We start from the raw sequence: 17,500 nt of genomic DNA, 5'->3' as shown, positions 1-17,500 counted from the left end.
ATATATATATACATATATATATATATATATATATATATATATATATATATATATATATATATGTATATATATATAATATATACATATATACATATATATATATATTTTTTTGTATGCATGTATTATATATATATATATATATATATATATATATATATATATATATATATATATATATAATCAGAAAGCTACAAACGTCCTTTAATATCCAATTCACTCTACCTCGAAAATAATATATTTTCATATATGTTACCGAAGGGGAATTTTTTTTAGTTGATAATAAGTCCACCGTCCCGTGGGGTCGAACCAGCGACGGACGAGGAATCAGGACTACAGTGACGCACTAACGAAATCGGCCACAAGAGAGGTATAAGTGAATAACATCTCCCATCAACTCACCCGTCGAACTCAGGTGTTTTGCGTTTGGAGACGATATCCACCCACCTCTGCCATGTTGACCGTGTAGTGCGTTTGTCGCACGTATCCATATTATGACTGTTTATCACATCACCGTGATTCATATACAATCAGAAAGCTACAAACGTCCTTTAATATCCATTCTACCTCGGAAATAATATATTTTCATATATGTTACCGAAGGGGAATTTTTTAGTTGATAATAAGTCCACCGTCCCGTGGGGTCGAACCCACGACGGACGAGGAATCAGGACTACAGTGACGCACTAACGAAATCGGCCACAAGAGAGGTATAAGTGAATAACATCTCCCATCAACTCACCCGTCGAACTCAGGTGTTTTGCGTTTGGAGACGATATCCACCCACCTCTGCCATGTTGACCGTGTAGTGCGTTTGTCGCACGTAGCCATATTATGACTATTTATCACATCACCGTGATTCATATACAATCAGAAAGCTACAAACGTCCTTTAATATCCAATTCACTCTACCTCGGAAATAATATATTTTCATATATGTTACCGAAGGGGAATTTTTTAGTTGATAATAAGTCCACCGTCCCGTGGGGTCGAACCAGCGACGGACGAGGAATCAGGACTACAGTGACGCACTAACGAAATCGGCCACAAGAGAGGTATAAGTGAATAACATCTCCCATCAACTCACCCGTCGAACTCAGGTGTTTTGCATTTGGAGACGATATCCACCCACCTCTGCCATGTTGACCGTGTAGTGCGTTTGTCGCACGTAGCCATATTATGACTATTTATCACATCACCGTGATTCATATACAATCAGAAAGCGACAAACGTCCTTTAATATCCAATTCACTCTACCTCGGAAATAATATATTTTCATATATGTTACCGAAGGGGAATTTTTTAGTTGATAATAAGTCCACCGTCCCGTGGGGTCGAACCAGCGACGGACGAGGAATCAGGACTACAGTGACGGTGATGTGATAAATAGTCATATATATATATATATATATATATATATATATATATATATATATATATATATATATATATATATATATATATTATATACAGTATATATGATCTGCAAAGACATTTATCCATCCAGCCAGGAAAATTATGAAATATGAAAACATTCACAGTAAACAAATAAGCCATATGGAAGATCACTCTTTATTCATTGCTATGCAAACTTTTCGAAATGTTATGATTCTAGGGTATGCCCATTACGCCATAAGCTGTGGTCTCTTCAGAAATATACAAAACCGACATTGCAACCTAGTACCTAAGTGGTATGCTTTAATGCAAAATTGCTTTAATTTTCCTTTTCTTTAAATGACACTGGTCTCTCCAGGTCAGCTAATTTGCTTGTATTTTTCATTATTAGTCCAAACAAGTAAAAAATGTGCCGAAGTTTCTTCGGCTCAATCGAATTTTCTGTACAGCCGGCACAGCGTATTATCAAGGCCACCGAAAATAGATCTATCTTTCAGTCGTCTGGGTGCAATGCTGTATGAGCCGCGGCCCATGCAGCTTTAACCACGGTCCGGTGGGGGCCTATCCTATAGCGTTGCCAGAAGTACGATCATAGTTAACTTTATCCTTAAGTAAAATAAAAACTACCGAGGCTTGAGGGGTGCAATTTGGTATGTTTGATGATTGGAGGTTGGATGATCAGCATACCAATTTGCAGCCCTCTAACGTCAGTAGTTTTTAAGATCTGAGGACGGACAGAAAAAGTGCGGACAGAAAAAGGTGCAGACGGACAGACAAAGCCGGTACAATAGTTTTCTTTTACAGAAAACTTCAACGTTTATTTTCCTCTAAAACTTTTCCGGGGAATCTGTCTTTCATTGCACTTTATGCAAAACGTTTCAGGACTAGATTACCAAGAAAGTCGTGAGAAGATTTTTCCAGAAATTTTTCCAAAGGCTGGTCTTCTGACCGGCCATGAGTGACTTAATTTTGGAAGGGATGAAAATATAATTTGGGGGAGTGGGTGGGAAACGGCCTCTTGGGAGGGTGGATTTTTCAGCTTTGGTGGAGTTTCCTTTTTATTAACGCCCTTGTTCCATTGTTGATCTTGATTCTTCTAATATTGCTCTTGCTTTATTTTTTATTGTGATAATACGTATTATCCTTTAGAAATCGGCCATCTTACTTTAGACTAAGTTAGGTAGGTGAAAGTCCTAAGCGAAAGGTAGTTTTATACTTTCACTGCAACAGTGATAGGGACAATACTATATATATATGCATTATATATATATATATATATATATATATATATATATATATATATATATATATATATATATATATATATATATATATATATATATATATATATATATATATATATATATATATATATGTGTGTGTGTGTGTGTGTGTGTATGCATTTATGTATGTATAAATAATGTATGCACAAATTATACATACACACATATATACATATATATATATATATATATATATATATATATATATATATATATATATATATATATATATATAATCACACAAAGACTACAAGTGTACATGAATATGCAAACACAGCCGAATTCATAATTGATGAAGCGATCATAATTGGTTTTATACTCCAACAAAAACTGCTGACCCTTTGATATTCCATTCGACTCAGAGCACATGCAAATAGATCTCAAATGATTCCCGACAATATGTCTGTTAAAAAATGTATTTTGATCGGGGAGCGCACTTCCATACATGATATTTGTACATTATGGTGAAATGCACATCAAAATTATTCCCCCTCGTCACTACCCAAATGACAGAAAGTATTTATTTTTTTGTTTTTTACGTGTTATAAAGTCGATCTATTGACCAGTAGTTAAAGGGTGTCTGTTAGAAATATCTTATATATTTTTTACCTGAATTTATTCATGTGGTTGGATCTGAGATCATTTATCATTAATGTTCAGTAGATCTTTCTATATAAATTTGTCATCTATCATCTTTGATTCTCATTTGAAAAAAAATGTACGTCAGTACAGAGAGAAAGTATTTGATTCCTGGTTTTCCAAATAATATTTTTTTCTTTGTAAATAGTATTTGGGGATCTCATTCATATGAAACTGTTCTTTTTTGTGTTCAGTAACCGTACTCATTACTTTATTGATAAAAACTGAATGCGAATAAAATAAAGGGGATGGCAGGTTCTTAGGGGGGCGGTTTGCAATTAAACACTTGGCTCCAAAAGACTACATTAGTATTTCGATGTGAATATTATGACTGTTGTAGCTTGGAAAAATTCTGGCCTAAATGGAGAACGCTTATAAAACTGACATCGAACCGTGTGATTTCAACTTGAATGCTAGAGATATTATTATTATTATTATTATTATTATTATTATTATTATTATTATTATTATTATTATTATTATTATTATTATTATTATTATTATTATTATTATTATTATTATTATTATTATTATTATTATTATTATTATTATTATTATTATTATTATTATTATTATTATTATTATTATTCAGAAGATGAACACTATTTATATGGAACAAGCCCACGGGGGCCATTGACTTGAAATTCAAGCTTCTAAAGAATATGGTGTTCATCAAGAGGAAGAAGTAAGAGGAGGTAAAGGGAAACACAGAAAGAAGAGATCTCAATTACGAAAAGAAAAAAAATTAATAAATTAATAAGTAGATAGAAATTCAACAAAATGCAATGAGAACGGTATTAGGGTAATAATGCATACTCTGTTCTAGTAAGTTTTGCACGAAAATATAAGAAAAAACAAAATCTCCTTCTAGGCAACTTATTGTATTATTTATTTGCACAATAACTAATATGTTATTCATTCCTAGATGGGTCGGTCTGAGAATTATGCTTATTCGTCTCCTACTTTGGAGAGGAATTCGCGAATCAGTTTTATTCTTATATACTTTTCAATTCTTTGAGGCCGGTCGCACTTTCCTGAGATGTAACCGAGTACCGGGACCTTTCTTTGAAAAAAGCGGGACGCCATATCTCAAAAACTAATCTAATTATGTTTCCCACACCCAAAATACTCTCCGGCTATTAATCTTACTTACTCTTTACCCAACCTAACCTAACCTAATCTAATCTAGGGGCATGGCAAAAAAAAAAAAATACAAGCATACATCTCTGGAATTTGCAGGCAGGTCAGTCAACCCCCCCTCCCCGCAAATGCATCATCACATTTCACTCATTTTCAACTCTATTCATTTACCCTCTGTTGTTCTTGGACACTTGTGAACGAAACTCGAAGAACGTCATTGATAGCTCGTCCACTTCAAAAAGATTTCGAAACAATATTACTCTAAGGTCGGCTGTTTCTTTTTGTATAACATTATTCATTTTGTCAGTGCTACAGTTGTAGGGTTAATCACTATGAACACTGAGTCCCCCAGAGGGGTACTACAGTTATAGGCTTAATGACTCAGCCGTGAAAATTAAAGCAAACCCCCGCCTCTGTATTGAGTATTAAAGCCAGATACTAACTCAGACTCACAATCCTCGAAATCAAAAGGAGTGCGATTACTCTCAGCCAACCAGGAAGCAAATCACAGCAAGTCCAAAGGAAACCCTAAAATAAAAAAAAACCAACGATAACGCTGATAACTCTCGCACTAATCACGTCGTCAGTGCACCTCACGTGTAGGCATCACTAAAGGGTGTTTGCAGCATCCTTTCGGCCATTAGCTGCACCCCTTTTTAGCCTATCACTTTACCACCATTCGCGCTTCCTTTCTTCAACCTTGATGTCCAACCTCTCTAACCATTAGCTCTTAGTGCTACTGTAGGGTTTTCTCCCAGTTCCACCTTGAGAACCTTATACTTCATTTAATTTTATCATTTTCTGGCTCTCTTCATCTTGCTGTTCAATAACTGGAGATCCCTCTTTTATTGTCCATGGGACTGAATGGCCGAAAGCGCCATAATGCTCGTCTTGACAGGCTAAACCTTATCAATTAATTTCAGGACTTGAGTTGACATTAGATCTATGGTATTTCGATTTCGTTTTGAGGTGGGCTAGCTACTAAAAGGGTCTTTTAAGCATCGTTCATATGCGTCAAAAGAACAAAAGAAAATAAATGAACAGGTTTAAAAATGAATGATAGTTTGTAGAAGAACGTACAGTAGAAAGTCTTACCTGCAAACTCTGTCGTTCCTGCACTGACTTCCAAGTTTGTTGCACTGGCCCGCGGTCTGCTGGTCTGTAGTCTCTGCGCAGGGTGGGTGAAGAATCCTCTGGGCTCTGATGCACTCTGTCTGACTGTGCTTATTGTCACCTCTGACAGAATAAGAACATTAAAATGTAGATTGGACTGGCTATTATTTTTTCTACGCAATGATTAAGTCGAATATATTCTATTCAGTAGTTAAAGGGCTATGCATATAGGCAAGAGCATGCACTCCTTCGTCAGATACCTGCAGACGCAGAGGGCGATCTTCAAAGCCAAGTCGTTGTCTGTCTCGAGCAAATGTTTGTAGATGTCTTGGATGGAGCTTCTGCAGGCAGCCGGGTGACAGCGGGTCGTTTCGCAATTCATTTTTAACATCTCCAAGTGACTGTAAAGGGAAAGGTTAGGTTTATATATATGTATATATATATATATATATATATATATATATATATATATATATATATATATATATATATATATATATATATAATGTACACTTCTCAACAATTCTATGAACAGTATATGGTTAAAATCTAATTTCTGTAAAAAAACAGATTAAGTTTTTCAGACTTAAGTATGCGAGATTATATATTTATATACATGTGTGTATGTATACAAATGTATATACATACACTTATGAATGATTATATATAGTCCTAAAAACAAAATATGACGCAAGAAAATAATTATCAATGAATTATTGAAAATTGGAAACAAATATCCCAAAGTCATAAGGGGCTCAGAAAACTAAATAATTTTTTAGTATTTTTTTATATGCAAGATGGTGCATTGCACCTTCACTTGCACGAAAGACTTACCTTTTACACGCAGAATTCTCCTGACACATTTCAAGCGCCGATTGGCAAGTGCCAGCGATGTGTTTCAGCTGGGCCAGAGAGATGCTGTGGTCTGTCTCTGGAGATCGGAGGGTAACATAGATTTCATGAGAGGAATATAACGAAAACATGATTAGAAGTGTTTGAAGTAGGACTGATACACTTGTTGCGATATTGGTTGATGTTACTTTTCTTTCTGCTTGGTACTTATATTATATATATATATATATATATATATATATATATATATATATATATATATATATATATATATATATATATATATATATATATATATATATATATATATATATATATATATATATATATATACACACACACATTTATGAATATTATCGATTTGCTAATCAATTCTATACATTCGTTTGACTACTTATTAAGCACTGTAGGTTGCTTATTAGCCTTATTATCCATATTTAATGGGTATTTCTACCTTCAGAACTTAGATGCTTAGGTAAGTATGCTTTATTCTTATTCGTTAAATTTTTTTTCGATTATTTCTCTTCGTTAACTGCCTAGGCATTTCAGTTACGTCAGCAGATATAACTAAAACTATTTAGACTATGAAAAATCAAAGGCATTCCTTTTTTCAATATAGTATGTGCCCAGGTCCGAACGTTTTTCATAATAATGTTCAGAGGACCTTGAAATGTCATTATTGTTTCCGTACTGATTTAGTTTTGCTCCTTTGTAAAATATAAGTATTTTTTTGTAAAACCGACATGTTATATATCTATACCTAAGTTGTCGTTTGAAAATGTAAAAAAAAATATTTTTGTGCTTAATTTCACGCATAAGAATATGAAATATGTATTTATTTTTATGTTACTTCAAGCATGAAAATAAAGAATGAATATTTGATTGACAGTATTACAGTTATTATTATTATTATCTTAAGGATGAATCCTGTTCATGTGGAACACGCCCACTGGAGCCATTGAATTGAAAGTCAAGCTTCCAAAGAAAATGGCGTTCGTTTATACAGGAAAAAATAGCATTATAAATAATTCCATATAGGAAATTATTCATAAGTTTCACCTTCATACTAATTTTCACATATGAAACTATAACAAATAAATTGTTTTACTGGAATTTACTTATGAAAATATTAATAATAATTACACTTGACGTCAAGTCTGAAATTAGAAAGATAGTGTTACCAATATATTTAATTTAACTATGAAATTATAAGAAGTTTTAAATTTTCGTCAATTTATTTAATCTAACTGCGAAACTATAAACAATTTAATCTTTTGCTTAATCTTGCGTGAAAATATTAGAAAACGAACCCTACCACTTAATTTCATATATAACAAATACTCCAAAGTATCAGATGCATTTGTTATTGAATTACTGGCGTATTTGTTGCTAAAATTTGTAGAACCTCCAGTAAATGTCTTTAAGGGACCCAGAATTTAAGGTTAAGATTTTATAGGTTCGATCATTCATTATTCCCAACTACTTTTTACGATGATTTCGGGAATTCGTTCTGTATTCCGGATTAATATATATATATATATATATATATATATATATATATATATGTGTGTGTGTGTGTATATTATATATATATATATATATATATATATATATATATATATATATATATATATATATATATATTTATATATATATATATATATATATATATATATATATATATATATATATATATGCATACATACATACATATATACATATATATATATGTGTGTATACCATATATATAAACATATTGTATATATATGTATGTATATATACATTGTATATATATATATAGTATATACACGTATAAAAGCTTGATTGTTCATACAACGTTTTTTTTTTTTGGTTTGCAGGATTGTAAAAAATCTTTCAGATTTTTTTAAGCATGTCGTAACTACATTTTCTGTTATATGCTAATGGCTCTTTTGTTGTCATGGTTAATCAGCTATGTGTGTAAGCAGTTAGGTTTTAATGTCTTAGAATTCGCAATAATATTATTTTTCAAGTGGTAGATTATTCGAGCTTTCGAATCCTACGTATGTAACTCAAGTATTTGCCTTTCCTTTATGTATGAATAAACAATTTTTTTTATACCAAGTTATATTATGACGATAAGCAACGTAACATTTTTTTTATTTGCCGTTTCAGTCTATGTTTTGTTGTTTGTAAGTATTTTTGGAAACAGTTGCTCCCTGTTTCATGGAAATATTTTCGTCCTATCAAAATCTTAATTACGGACTTTTTAAAGACTTGATAAACAATACAAGAAAAATTTTAACCCAATTAACACAATATTGTGATAATTTTCAGAATTGTTTTGTTATTACTATTTTTGGAAACCTGTAAAAAAGGATTAGCAAGAAAACGATTCAACAGCTTCATTAATACATACTCCAAAGATTCCTACTAATACCAAAAACAAAACTCTTGTAATTAATTACACTACGAAGCGCATTGAAAACTTCAAGCAGTGCATTGTGATGGCGTGTCTGCGCGCTCTACTTTTCGGTGCTACTCGCTTCGAAATTTACCTCGGGCGATAATCTCCGTTGCATTGCCTTCGGAAAATCAAAATTAAATTTTCTCTTTCTTTCAAAGACTTTGTTTTTCCTCTTTTTTTAAGAGTTCACAACTGCTGCGTTGTGTGATTCTCACTGGACGCCTTTCACAGTGATGAAAAGTGTTGATTTTAAGAATCGTTTCTCTGAGGGACTAGAATCACTCTTGATTCTCCGGCGAAGGCTATGCAAAAATGAGATTTTTTTTCTTTCAGTTAATATTTTTCTCTTCTGTCGTCAGTCCAGTGCAGTGCTGATTATAGGGTCTAGGTGCTGGTGGCACTAAAGGTGAAACTAAGGGATAGTGCTAAGGACAGGGAGGAAAGAGCATGCAGTTCTTCATACTTATGTACAGCCGATGATGACAGTGGTGGTGTGACACTTAGTCAGGTCACAAACTGGAATCAGATCCTTGAACTGTAGCAGTTGACAGTTGACTTCATCTAATCATCAACCAGTGAAATGAACTGTCTTCTGATCTAGCTCACGAGACTAACGCTTTGATCTGCTTGTGACTAACAGAGTATCACTTCTTGTCTACTGAGTGAATTTAGGAGTGCTTGAATTTAGGAGTGCTCTGTTCTTCAGGTAATGCTATATACAGATTTCTTTTGGTTTTACTTCAATAGACCTCTCTTTTTACATATTAATGATTCTTGGGAAAGGGCTTTGAACATCCAGTGTTTCCTTCCTTTTCAGCCTTAAAATCTTTTATGAAGACTGATCTTTTCGCAAAATTTAGAACAGGGTTTTTCAATATTTTGTTGACCAACTTCGTCCCACGAAGATCCTGCAGCTAGTTTATTTGATAACTAGTCAGTACGCAAATTGATTCGAGCACGTACAAATTAACTAAGTATAATACTCATTTTTTTTCTCCTCCTCTTGACTTCAATCAAAGCTCTAAGCAGAGCGTATGACTTGATTATTTATGGGCCCCATCTTCGAAAAAAAATTTATATTTTAAATAGGATATCTCTACCTTTGACTGATAATTTTCTAACAAAAGAGACGAAATTTTCGTTATTTTACTGTATGTTTTATATTTACCTGTACATTCACTATAGAACATTATTTCGGTTTACAGTTGATTTAATGTTATCATAGATGTTGAAATAAAGTATTGCAGAAAAAGGGGCAAAATTTTTTCATAACAGTTTTCATATTTGAGGACCTTGGTACCCTCATCTAGTTCTCAGTTTCATTTTAATTTCAATGCTTCTGATTTGCCACACTTTTATGCGTTAAAGCTATTTTCCATCTCTGAATAAAAAGCTCTGCGGTATTTTTTTTATATTTTTTTCATGCATGTTTCTTATGCCAGTCTTTCACTTAAATTAATTGTCTGATTCTTTTATATAATTTCATTAACCCTGTCACCATCTTTATAAATCCTAGAAATTCTAAAGCTGTTTTACTCTTGTTAGTGATTTTGATGTTTCATACATAATGATCTGACAAAGGATCATCTCTCGTGCTCCCAAGAAATTAAATTATTTCCAACAATAACAAGAATGCAGTAATAAGTTACATTGTATTTTTTCGTAATATTACGAGTGTGGTTAATTCAGTGACTGGTAAGATTTTTGTGTTGGTGGCTTGAAGCTCTTCTGTACATTTAAGTTTTACTTTATTAATATTTCATAAATCATCACCGGATGTTCGATCTTACATTCTAGCCAAAGTATATGGACATTATACCTATTTTTAAGTCGAGCATAGAATGAAAATACTGTAAGAATAGAACTGCATTAAATAATACAACTGTATAAAATAAATAAACACTACAAATTGCAGGACTTCAAAATAATAGAACTGTATTAAGCAGATAAACAGTACTAATTGCAGGACCTTCTTGGGATCAAAGCTCGATGCCTTACAGAACTGAAAACCAAAAAGTATTCAGTGACTTGGACGTTACCAGGGCTTAAAGTTTTATTGGTCACGTTAGAATAATTGATATCAATCTTTCTATTCCTCGAAATTGAGATCCTCGAGGGCAGTCTAGTGTTCCTAGGATGTATTAAGAGTAGGAGTTAGTCAATTAAGGGGTGCGGATGCTGCTAAAGACTTGTGCAGGTGTCGTATAGGAAAAGACAAAGAAGAAGAAGAAGAAGACGAAGAAGAAGAAGGAGAAGAAGAAGGAAGGTGAAAGAAGTGCACTCGTGGAAGGAAGAATCGAAGAAACGCAGGTGTTTCTTTCTTTTTCTCTCTCATATATTTCTTTCCTACAAAGGTTTGCGACAGCACGTACTGATGATGTCTGACACAGGAGGCTGCAGGTGGTTGTGGATAGTGGAGAGAGGGTACAGAGGTTCGACTTGGGAGGAGGATATGATGAGAAGGGTGGCAGCGGCCGAAGGCACTGGCATTGCCTTCGTCAGGGCAGTCTTCAAGACCTCAGAGGCAGCCGTCATGGCCGCCACGCGCGCTGGGTAACTCTTTCCTGCAAAGCACATCTAGGGAGTCACGTCTCATCTCATACGGGCACTTGCTCTGTTTTCACACGCACACACACACATACAAACATACGCACACACAAACAAACACGCACGCGCACAAATCATGAGTTTATAAGTCACAGAGAATATAGTTATTCAAAATGCTACAGCCTTAAATTATCTTGGATCTTCAAGATCACATTTTTAAAATCTTAACTGTGAAATAATGTTCATCCTGTTATTTTGAATAACCTGCAGGGCTGAAATATTATTATTATTATTATTATTATTATTATTATTATTATTATTATTATTATTATTATTATTATTATTATTATTTTGAAACGCAAATTTAATAGATTTTTTCATATAAAAATATGGTGCTTTGTGAAAAGAAATGTTATCATATTCTGGGTCCTTTTTTGGAACAGTAAACCAAAAATTATTTAATACAATCGTTTTCATTCATGAATTTTAATATTCAAATATAAATAGGGCTAAAAATAGTATAACGATTGTGTTTGATTTTGTATTTATTGTTTATTTATGATAACTATCACGAATTTTTTTCTGTATTAATAGTTTACGCATTAAGCCTCACTCGTGCTTCGGTTACGTTCCTGGAAAGCTATGCAAACTCTTGTTCATGTGCGTTGTTTAATGGTATTTTCAATAAAAAAAATTAAAGGACTATAAATTTACTTATGAAACAACATAATTTGTTAATAAATGCAAATTGGAGGAAACATTCTTCGCCAGGATATTATAATATATTATAATCATTAGTCAGCTACTTCGGTAAATTTTTTGAGGATGTCAAGAAACACTTATCAAACTAAAACACGTCCAACTCTATGGCTGTTTAATCCTACTACCCAAACTCCTTTTAGGAGTCAACACAAAATTAACCCGTATTTTTAAATCCATCTATAAATATGTATTTGTTTATTTTCATTTAAACTGCACATTCTGGAGAACATTATACCATGATAGTCCTGTCAATGAAGAGCAATGTGATTGATGTCATGATAAAATTCATAAAAAAGGCAATTACCCCTGAATAGTTTCCTGATGAAAAGATCTAAATTCATCTGAACTAAGTCACCAACGTTTGCGGATCCTCTTGCTCCCCCTCCCCCCAGAAACACCGCCCCCAACAAACCCCTTGCCTAACAACAAAGAAAAAATAAAAACAACACTACTGCCTAGAAACTTATTCATAAAACTTATCCCACGAGACTCAGGGAGAAGCGATAACTCACTTTACACGTGTTTGCGACAAAGCAACCAATATCACTTACCGACGCACGGATTTTCGTTCACGAGCGCGTAGAGGCGCGCGCATTTCTTATCTTGCTTGTCCGGGCAGATGCACCCGAAGAGAGGTGTCTCTCGTAGCTGTAGCCAAGCCTTCAGGCAGTCCTCTCTAAAAAAAAAAAAAAAAAAAAAGGCGAGGAATGAAAAGAATCTGCTACATGAATGAAGTCGTGAGCGGAGAAGAGTGATAGAAATTGCTGCTACCTTAAAAGAATTTATGAACTTTTATCGATCTCTTTTGTTTTTTTGACATTGGTTTTCAGATATATACTATGACCAATTTATTTTATAGAGATGTTACTATTTATTTAGCTTAACGAATGGGAGTATTCCATTACAGTATAGCACAAAATCGACAATATAAGATCGTTGAAATAGCTCCAAGAATCTTACAAATCTTTTGAGAAAGTTGGAAGTGGATAAAACAAATATTAATAATAATTCATCATTATAAGGCATGTACATAAGATTATGATCCAAATATATTATTGTAAAATATTTGCTAAGAATCAAAAAGCATATCGGCCGATTCGTTAACTTTGTAATACCTCTGTCTAATTAATGAGAGGATATTACTAGATCCATGACTCTGTATCTCTATAGTTTATTTAGTAATTATCTTGATATCATGAAACCTAGTTTCCAGGTTAACTAAAAAAAGCAGGTTTATTTTAACGAATGAAGTAGGAGTATATTGAATAGCTTTCACCCATTTCCCTTTTGATAAGAAAGGAATAATTTATTAAAGATAAATGGCCAAATTTTATGCATTGCGCCAAGGAAATTCATAATATAACAACAAATGTGTTTCCTGAGTTTTTGAAACTTATTTGGTCGTCGCATATGCTTACTAATGCATGTGGCTAAGCCATGCTTGCATATGCTCTTTGCTTGCAAGCAAAAAAGTACTGCATGATATAAGTTTATTAATAAATTATCTTGCTGAGATCATGAAAGAAAACATTTTCATTGAGGGAAAGTTAATATTTTCCCACGTAATTTTTAAAATATATTTTCATGTGTGGAAGGACTGACTGCATCTTATACGATATTCACTTTGCATAATTAATCCTCATGTAAATACATTAAAGCACATTGCAATATTTTACTTATTTACTTCAAAATGAATGATTCTGGTTGATTGGCATAATCTTATTATGATAGAAATTAATAGAACCTTTATTTTCAGTAATAATATACATTACTGGCCTGCTAATGAATTAATAGAATATGCATGAACATTATGCATATTAATCTTAGATGGTAAAAATGTATTATTTTCAAGCGAGCGAGGAAAGTCATTAATTTATTTATTTATTTACCTATTTTGGCTTTCGGAAAATATAAATAGGAATAATACAGACTAACAGTGACAGTGATCATAACAAAACCGCTTAGAATCTGGCTATATAATGCTGTCATTAATAACTTCAAGTCACCTACCGTAACTGATGTATTCAAATTTAATGGATACATATATCATGTGCCTCTAAATTTTAAATAAAATTTTTTTTATATGTCAAATTTTTTTTTATTTGTTAATATACGATTCTTAAGACTATTGTCTACCGAGCTTTCGTTTGAAAATATTAAATTTTCCTAGATTAGTCAACTGCTGACTTAATTTTCCTACATTAATAAAGATATGACTTGTTCATATCTATATAATATTTCAAGCTACTCTCACCTGATTTTTTTCTTATTTACTGTACCATAATTGCACAGTGCTAAATGGCCACTGACTGATTGATTGATTGCTTATGTACTTATATACCTTTGCAACACGTCAAGAAGGCTTACCTGTCATTATTCCGGCAACGGCCGTCGCGGAACTTACAAGTCGACCTGAATATTTCCAGTCGATTCTTACACCAGGGATTCTCGCGACAAATCTCCGCTGCCTGTTCACACGTCGGTATATATTTCAGGGGATGCATGTCCACTTCTGTTGGTCAAAAGAAAAAAAAAAAAAAGAAAGCTTTGTCATTATCTTGTCAGAATAGACTTCTAATTCTCAGTTATAAGCAATAAAAAGAAAATATATTTCGGTATCTTGTCAGAATAGACTTATAATTCTTGATTATAAGCAAGAAAGAAGAAAATGTTTTTCAATATCTCGTCAGAATGCATTTGTAATTGTCAATTAAAAGCAGGAAAAAGAATTTTTTTTAATACCTTGTCATAGTGGACTTCTAATTCTCAATTATAAGCATAATTTTTTTATCCGCGTCTTGTCAGAATGAACTTCTAATTATCAATTACATTATAAGCAGGAAAAAGAAATTGTTTTTCAATATCTTGTCAGAATGGACTTCTAGTTCTCAATTATAAGCATAATTCTTTTCAATATCTTATTAGAATAAACTTTTATTTCTCAATTACAGTGTAACTATACCGTTCTTTATGGGGATTTGAACCTCCGACCACTGAACTAGCTGGCTAAAACTGTATACTACCAATACAGTTTCGTTGTCAAGTTGTCTCAGTGGTCAGTGGTCAGTGGATGAAACCCTAACAAGTGGGGTATTGTTAGCAACGTTCAGATTCTCTTAGACTTGCAAGGGTCAGTTACTGTTAATAATGAATGGTCGTTTCCTTAAGTTGAAAAAAATTAATAATAAAATTGAAGAACCTCCATTTATCTCATTATTATGCAATTACTCTATACGGTAAAGCGTTTTTTCCTAATACCTGCAGCTTTTCGTATTATAATCATAATTTTTTTATAAGTATCTGTTATTCATTTATCCATTATGACAGACGTAACTTGAGAAAAAAGGATATATATTGAACTTTTTAGAATACATGTTTCTCAAGTATTTATGGGTATTATGTAATAAGGTATAGTCAGTCTGAGAGAGAGAGAGAGAGAGAGAGAGAGAGAGAGAGAGAGAGAGAGAGAGAGAGAGAGAGAGAGAGAGAGAGAGAGAGAGGCTGCGTTTGGTAAAATTATCAGGAGACGCTGATGACTCATCGAAATAAAAGGGAAGCTTTGTTTATAATGTATTAGCATTTTGAAATGGCTTCGGTGACATTAACAAGAGATCAGTTCAACTTTCTTCTTCTTTTTTCATATATTTACTTTGCGAAGATGGCCGAGGTCAAGACGTCTCATGTTTCTGTGAATGATTAGCGTTTCTGGGGAATGTTCCTTGAAGGAATACACAAACAGCTGTCGCAACACTATTACTTTCACGTGAGATATAAGACTTCGTGCTCACCAAGATATCTGAGAAGGTAGGATTTGCACGTATGATACTGAATAGTTAGTTTTCATTTTTATTCGTATTGTTTCTTCATTTTGTCAGTTACAAGTTGTTTATTCTGCAGAATTATAACTTTAGTTTAGTGTAAAATATCTATATTCGTAACATATTTACGTCAAAATACCCTTTATATAGACATAGTTATGAAGGACAAGAGCAAGAAACAAGAAGAATGGCGCGTTCACATCAACTCGGAGGGACCACTATTGCTAGAGTACAAACTCATTTCGTAACCTTATTACAGTTATAGATTCGCACGAAGTACAGAGACCTGTAACTAAGCAAGAAGAGAAGAATTTGATTATTTTCCTGTCGTATATGCAGTGACCTGTGAATAAATGGTTCGTGAGAGGATGTTTTCCGTGCAGTGAAGTGGATTTAAGTCTTGGCGTCTTGTAAACTTTGAATGTTTAAGGCGAAAGTCCATCTTCAGCAGTTGGTAAACGACCCTTAGTAACTTAAAATAACACTTAGTTAAATAGATAATGGAAGTATTCAGGTATTTTTTTTTACCATTGCCATTGCATTGTCATTATATTGTTATGGAAAAGATGCTGAAATGGGAACGAATTACAGATTTTGTTATTATGAAAAAGATTGAAATGGGAAGGAATTGCAGATTTTGTTATTATGAAAAAGATATTGAAATGGGAAGGAATTACAGATTTTGTTATTATGAAAAAGATATTGAAATGGGGAGAAATTGCAGATTTTGTTATTATGAAAAAGATATTGAAATGAGAAGGAATTACAGATTTTGTTATTATGAAAAAGATATTGAAATGGGAAGGAATTACAGATTTTGTTATTATGAAAAAGATATTGAAATGGGAATGAATTACATATTTTGTTATTATGAAAAAGATATTGAAATGGGAAGGAATTACAGATTTTGTTATTATGAAGATACTGAAATGGGAATGAATTACAAATTTTGATATTATGAAAAAGTTATTGAAATGGGAATGAATTACAAATTTTGTTATTATGAAAAAGATATTGAAATGGGAATGAATTGCAGATTTTGTTAGAGTATGGTCGGAGAAAAATGAAGTTTGTCTATCCAAGCATCAGATAGTAAATTACAATAATTTACCGGAAATTGATTACAATTACGATAATACAGAAATGAACGCCTTCATTTACACTGACTCCCTTATGGATCCTGATTCACCTCGTCACGAAAAACATGACAATAAGCGTCTGGGGAAGTTAGTACTCATTACAATCTGATGAGTTTCTGCGAATGTTTCTTTGTATCATTTGTCTTAAAATTTTGTTACACTAACGCCGAAGTTCCTAGGTGGATGGGGGATAATAAATTTAGGTTTCTTTTTCTCATCGTAAAAAGTATTTTAGGTTTTTCTTTACCGCCCTTATTGCATTGAGAGGGAATGCTTCTGAAGGGCCTAATTAGCTGTTTAAACAATCAAAAGCATAACTGGATGTCACAGAATGTGCTTGGGAATTAGATTCGATACCAGATACGTATG

At 32.9% G+C, this 17,500-nt stretch overlaps 1 protein-coding gene across 1 annotated transcript in view; it reads right to left on the bottom strand.

The window, feature by feature from the left end:
• LOC136855546 (uncharacterized) overlaps positions 1 to 17,500 on the bottom strand; it is a 364,203-nt gene that overhangs the window by 30,121 nt on the left and 316,582 nt on the right. The window contains exons 4-8 of the mRNA XM_067132662.1: positions 14,542 to 14,686; positions 12,726 to 12,850; positions 6,402 to 6,498; positions 5,828 to 5,968; positions 5,550 to 5,690 (exon numbers count right to left, since the gene is read on the bottom strand). Coding sequence (XP_066988763.1) covers positions 5,550 to 5,690; positions 5,828 to 5,968; positions 6,402 to 6,498; positions 12,726 to 12,850; positions 14,542 to 14,686 — 649 coding nt within the window. The remainder of the gene's footprint in view (positions 1 to 5,549; positions 5,691 to 5,827; positions 5,969 to 6,401; positions 6,499 to 12,725; positions 12,851 to 14,541; positions 14,687 to 17,500) is intronic.

Source organism: Macrobrachium rosenbergii, chromosome 3, assembly GCF_040412425.1.
Source record: "Macrobrachium rosenbergii isolate ZJJX-2024 chromosome 3, ASM4041242v1, whole genome shotgun sequence".
Lineage (NCBI taxonomy): Eukaryota > Metazoa > Arthropoda > Malacostraca > Decapoda > Palaemonidae > Macrobrachium > Macrobrachium rosenbergii.
The sequence above is the reverse complement of the archived record's forward strand: the minus strand, read 5'-3'. Positions and strand labels throughout refer to the sequence as shown.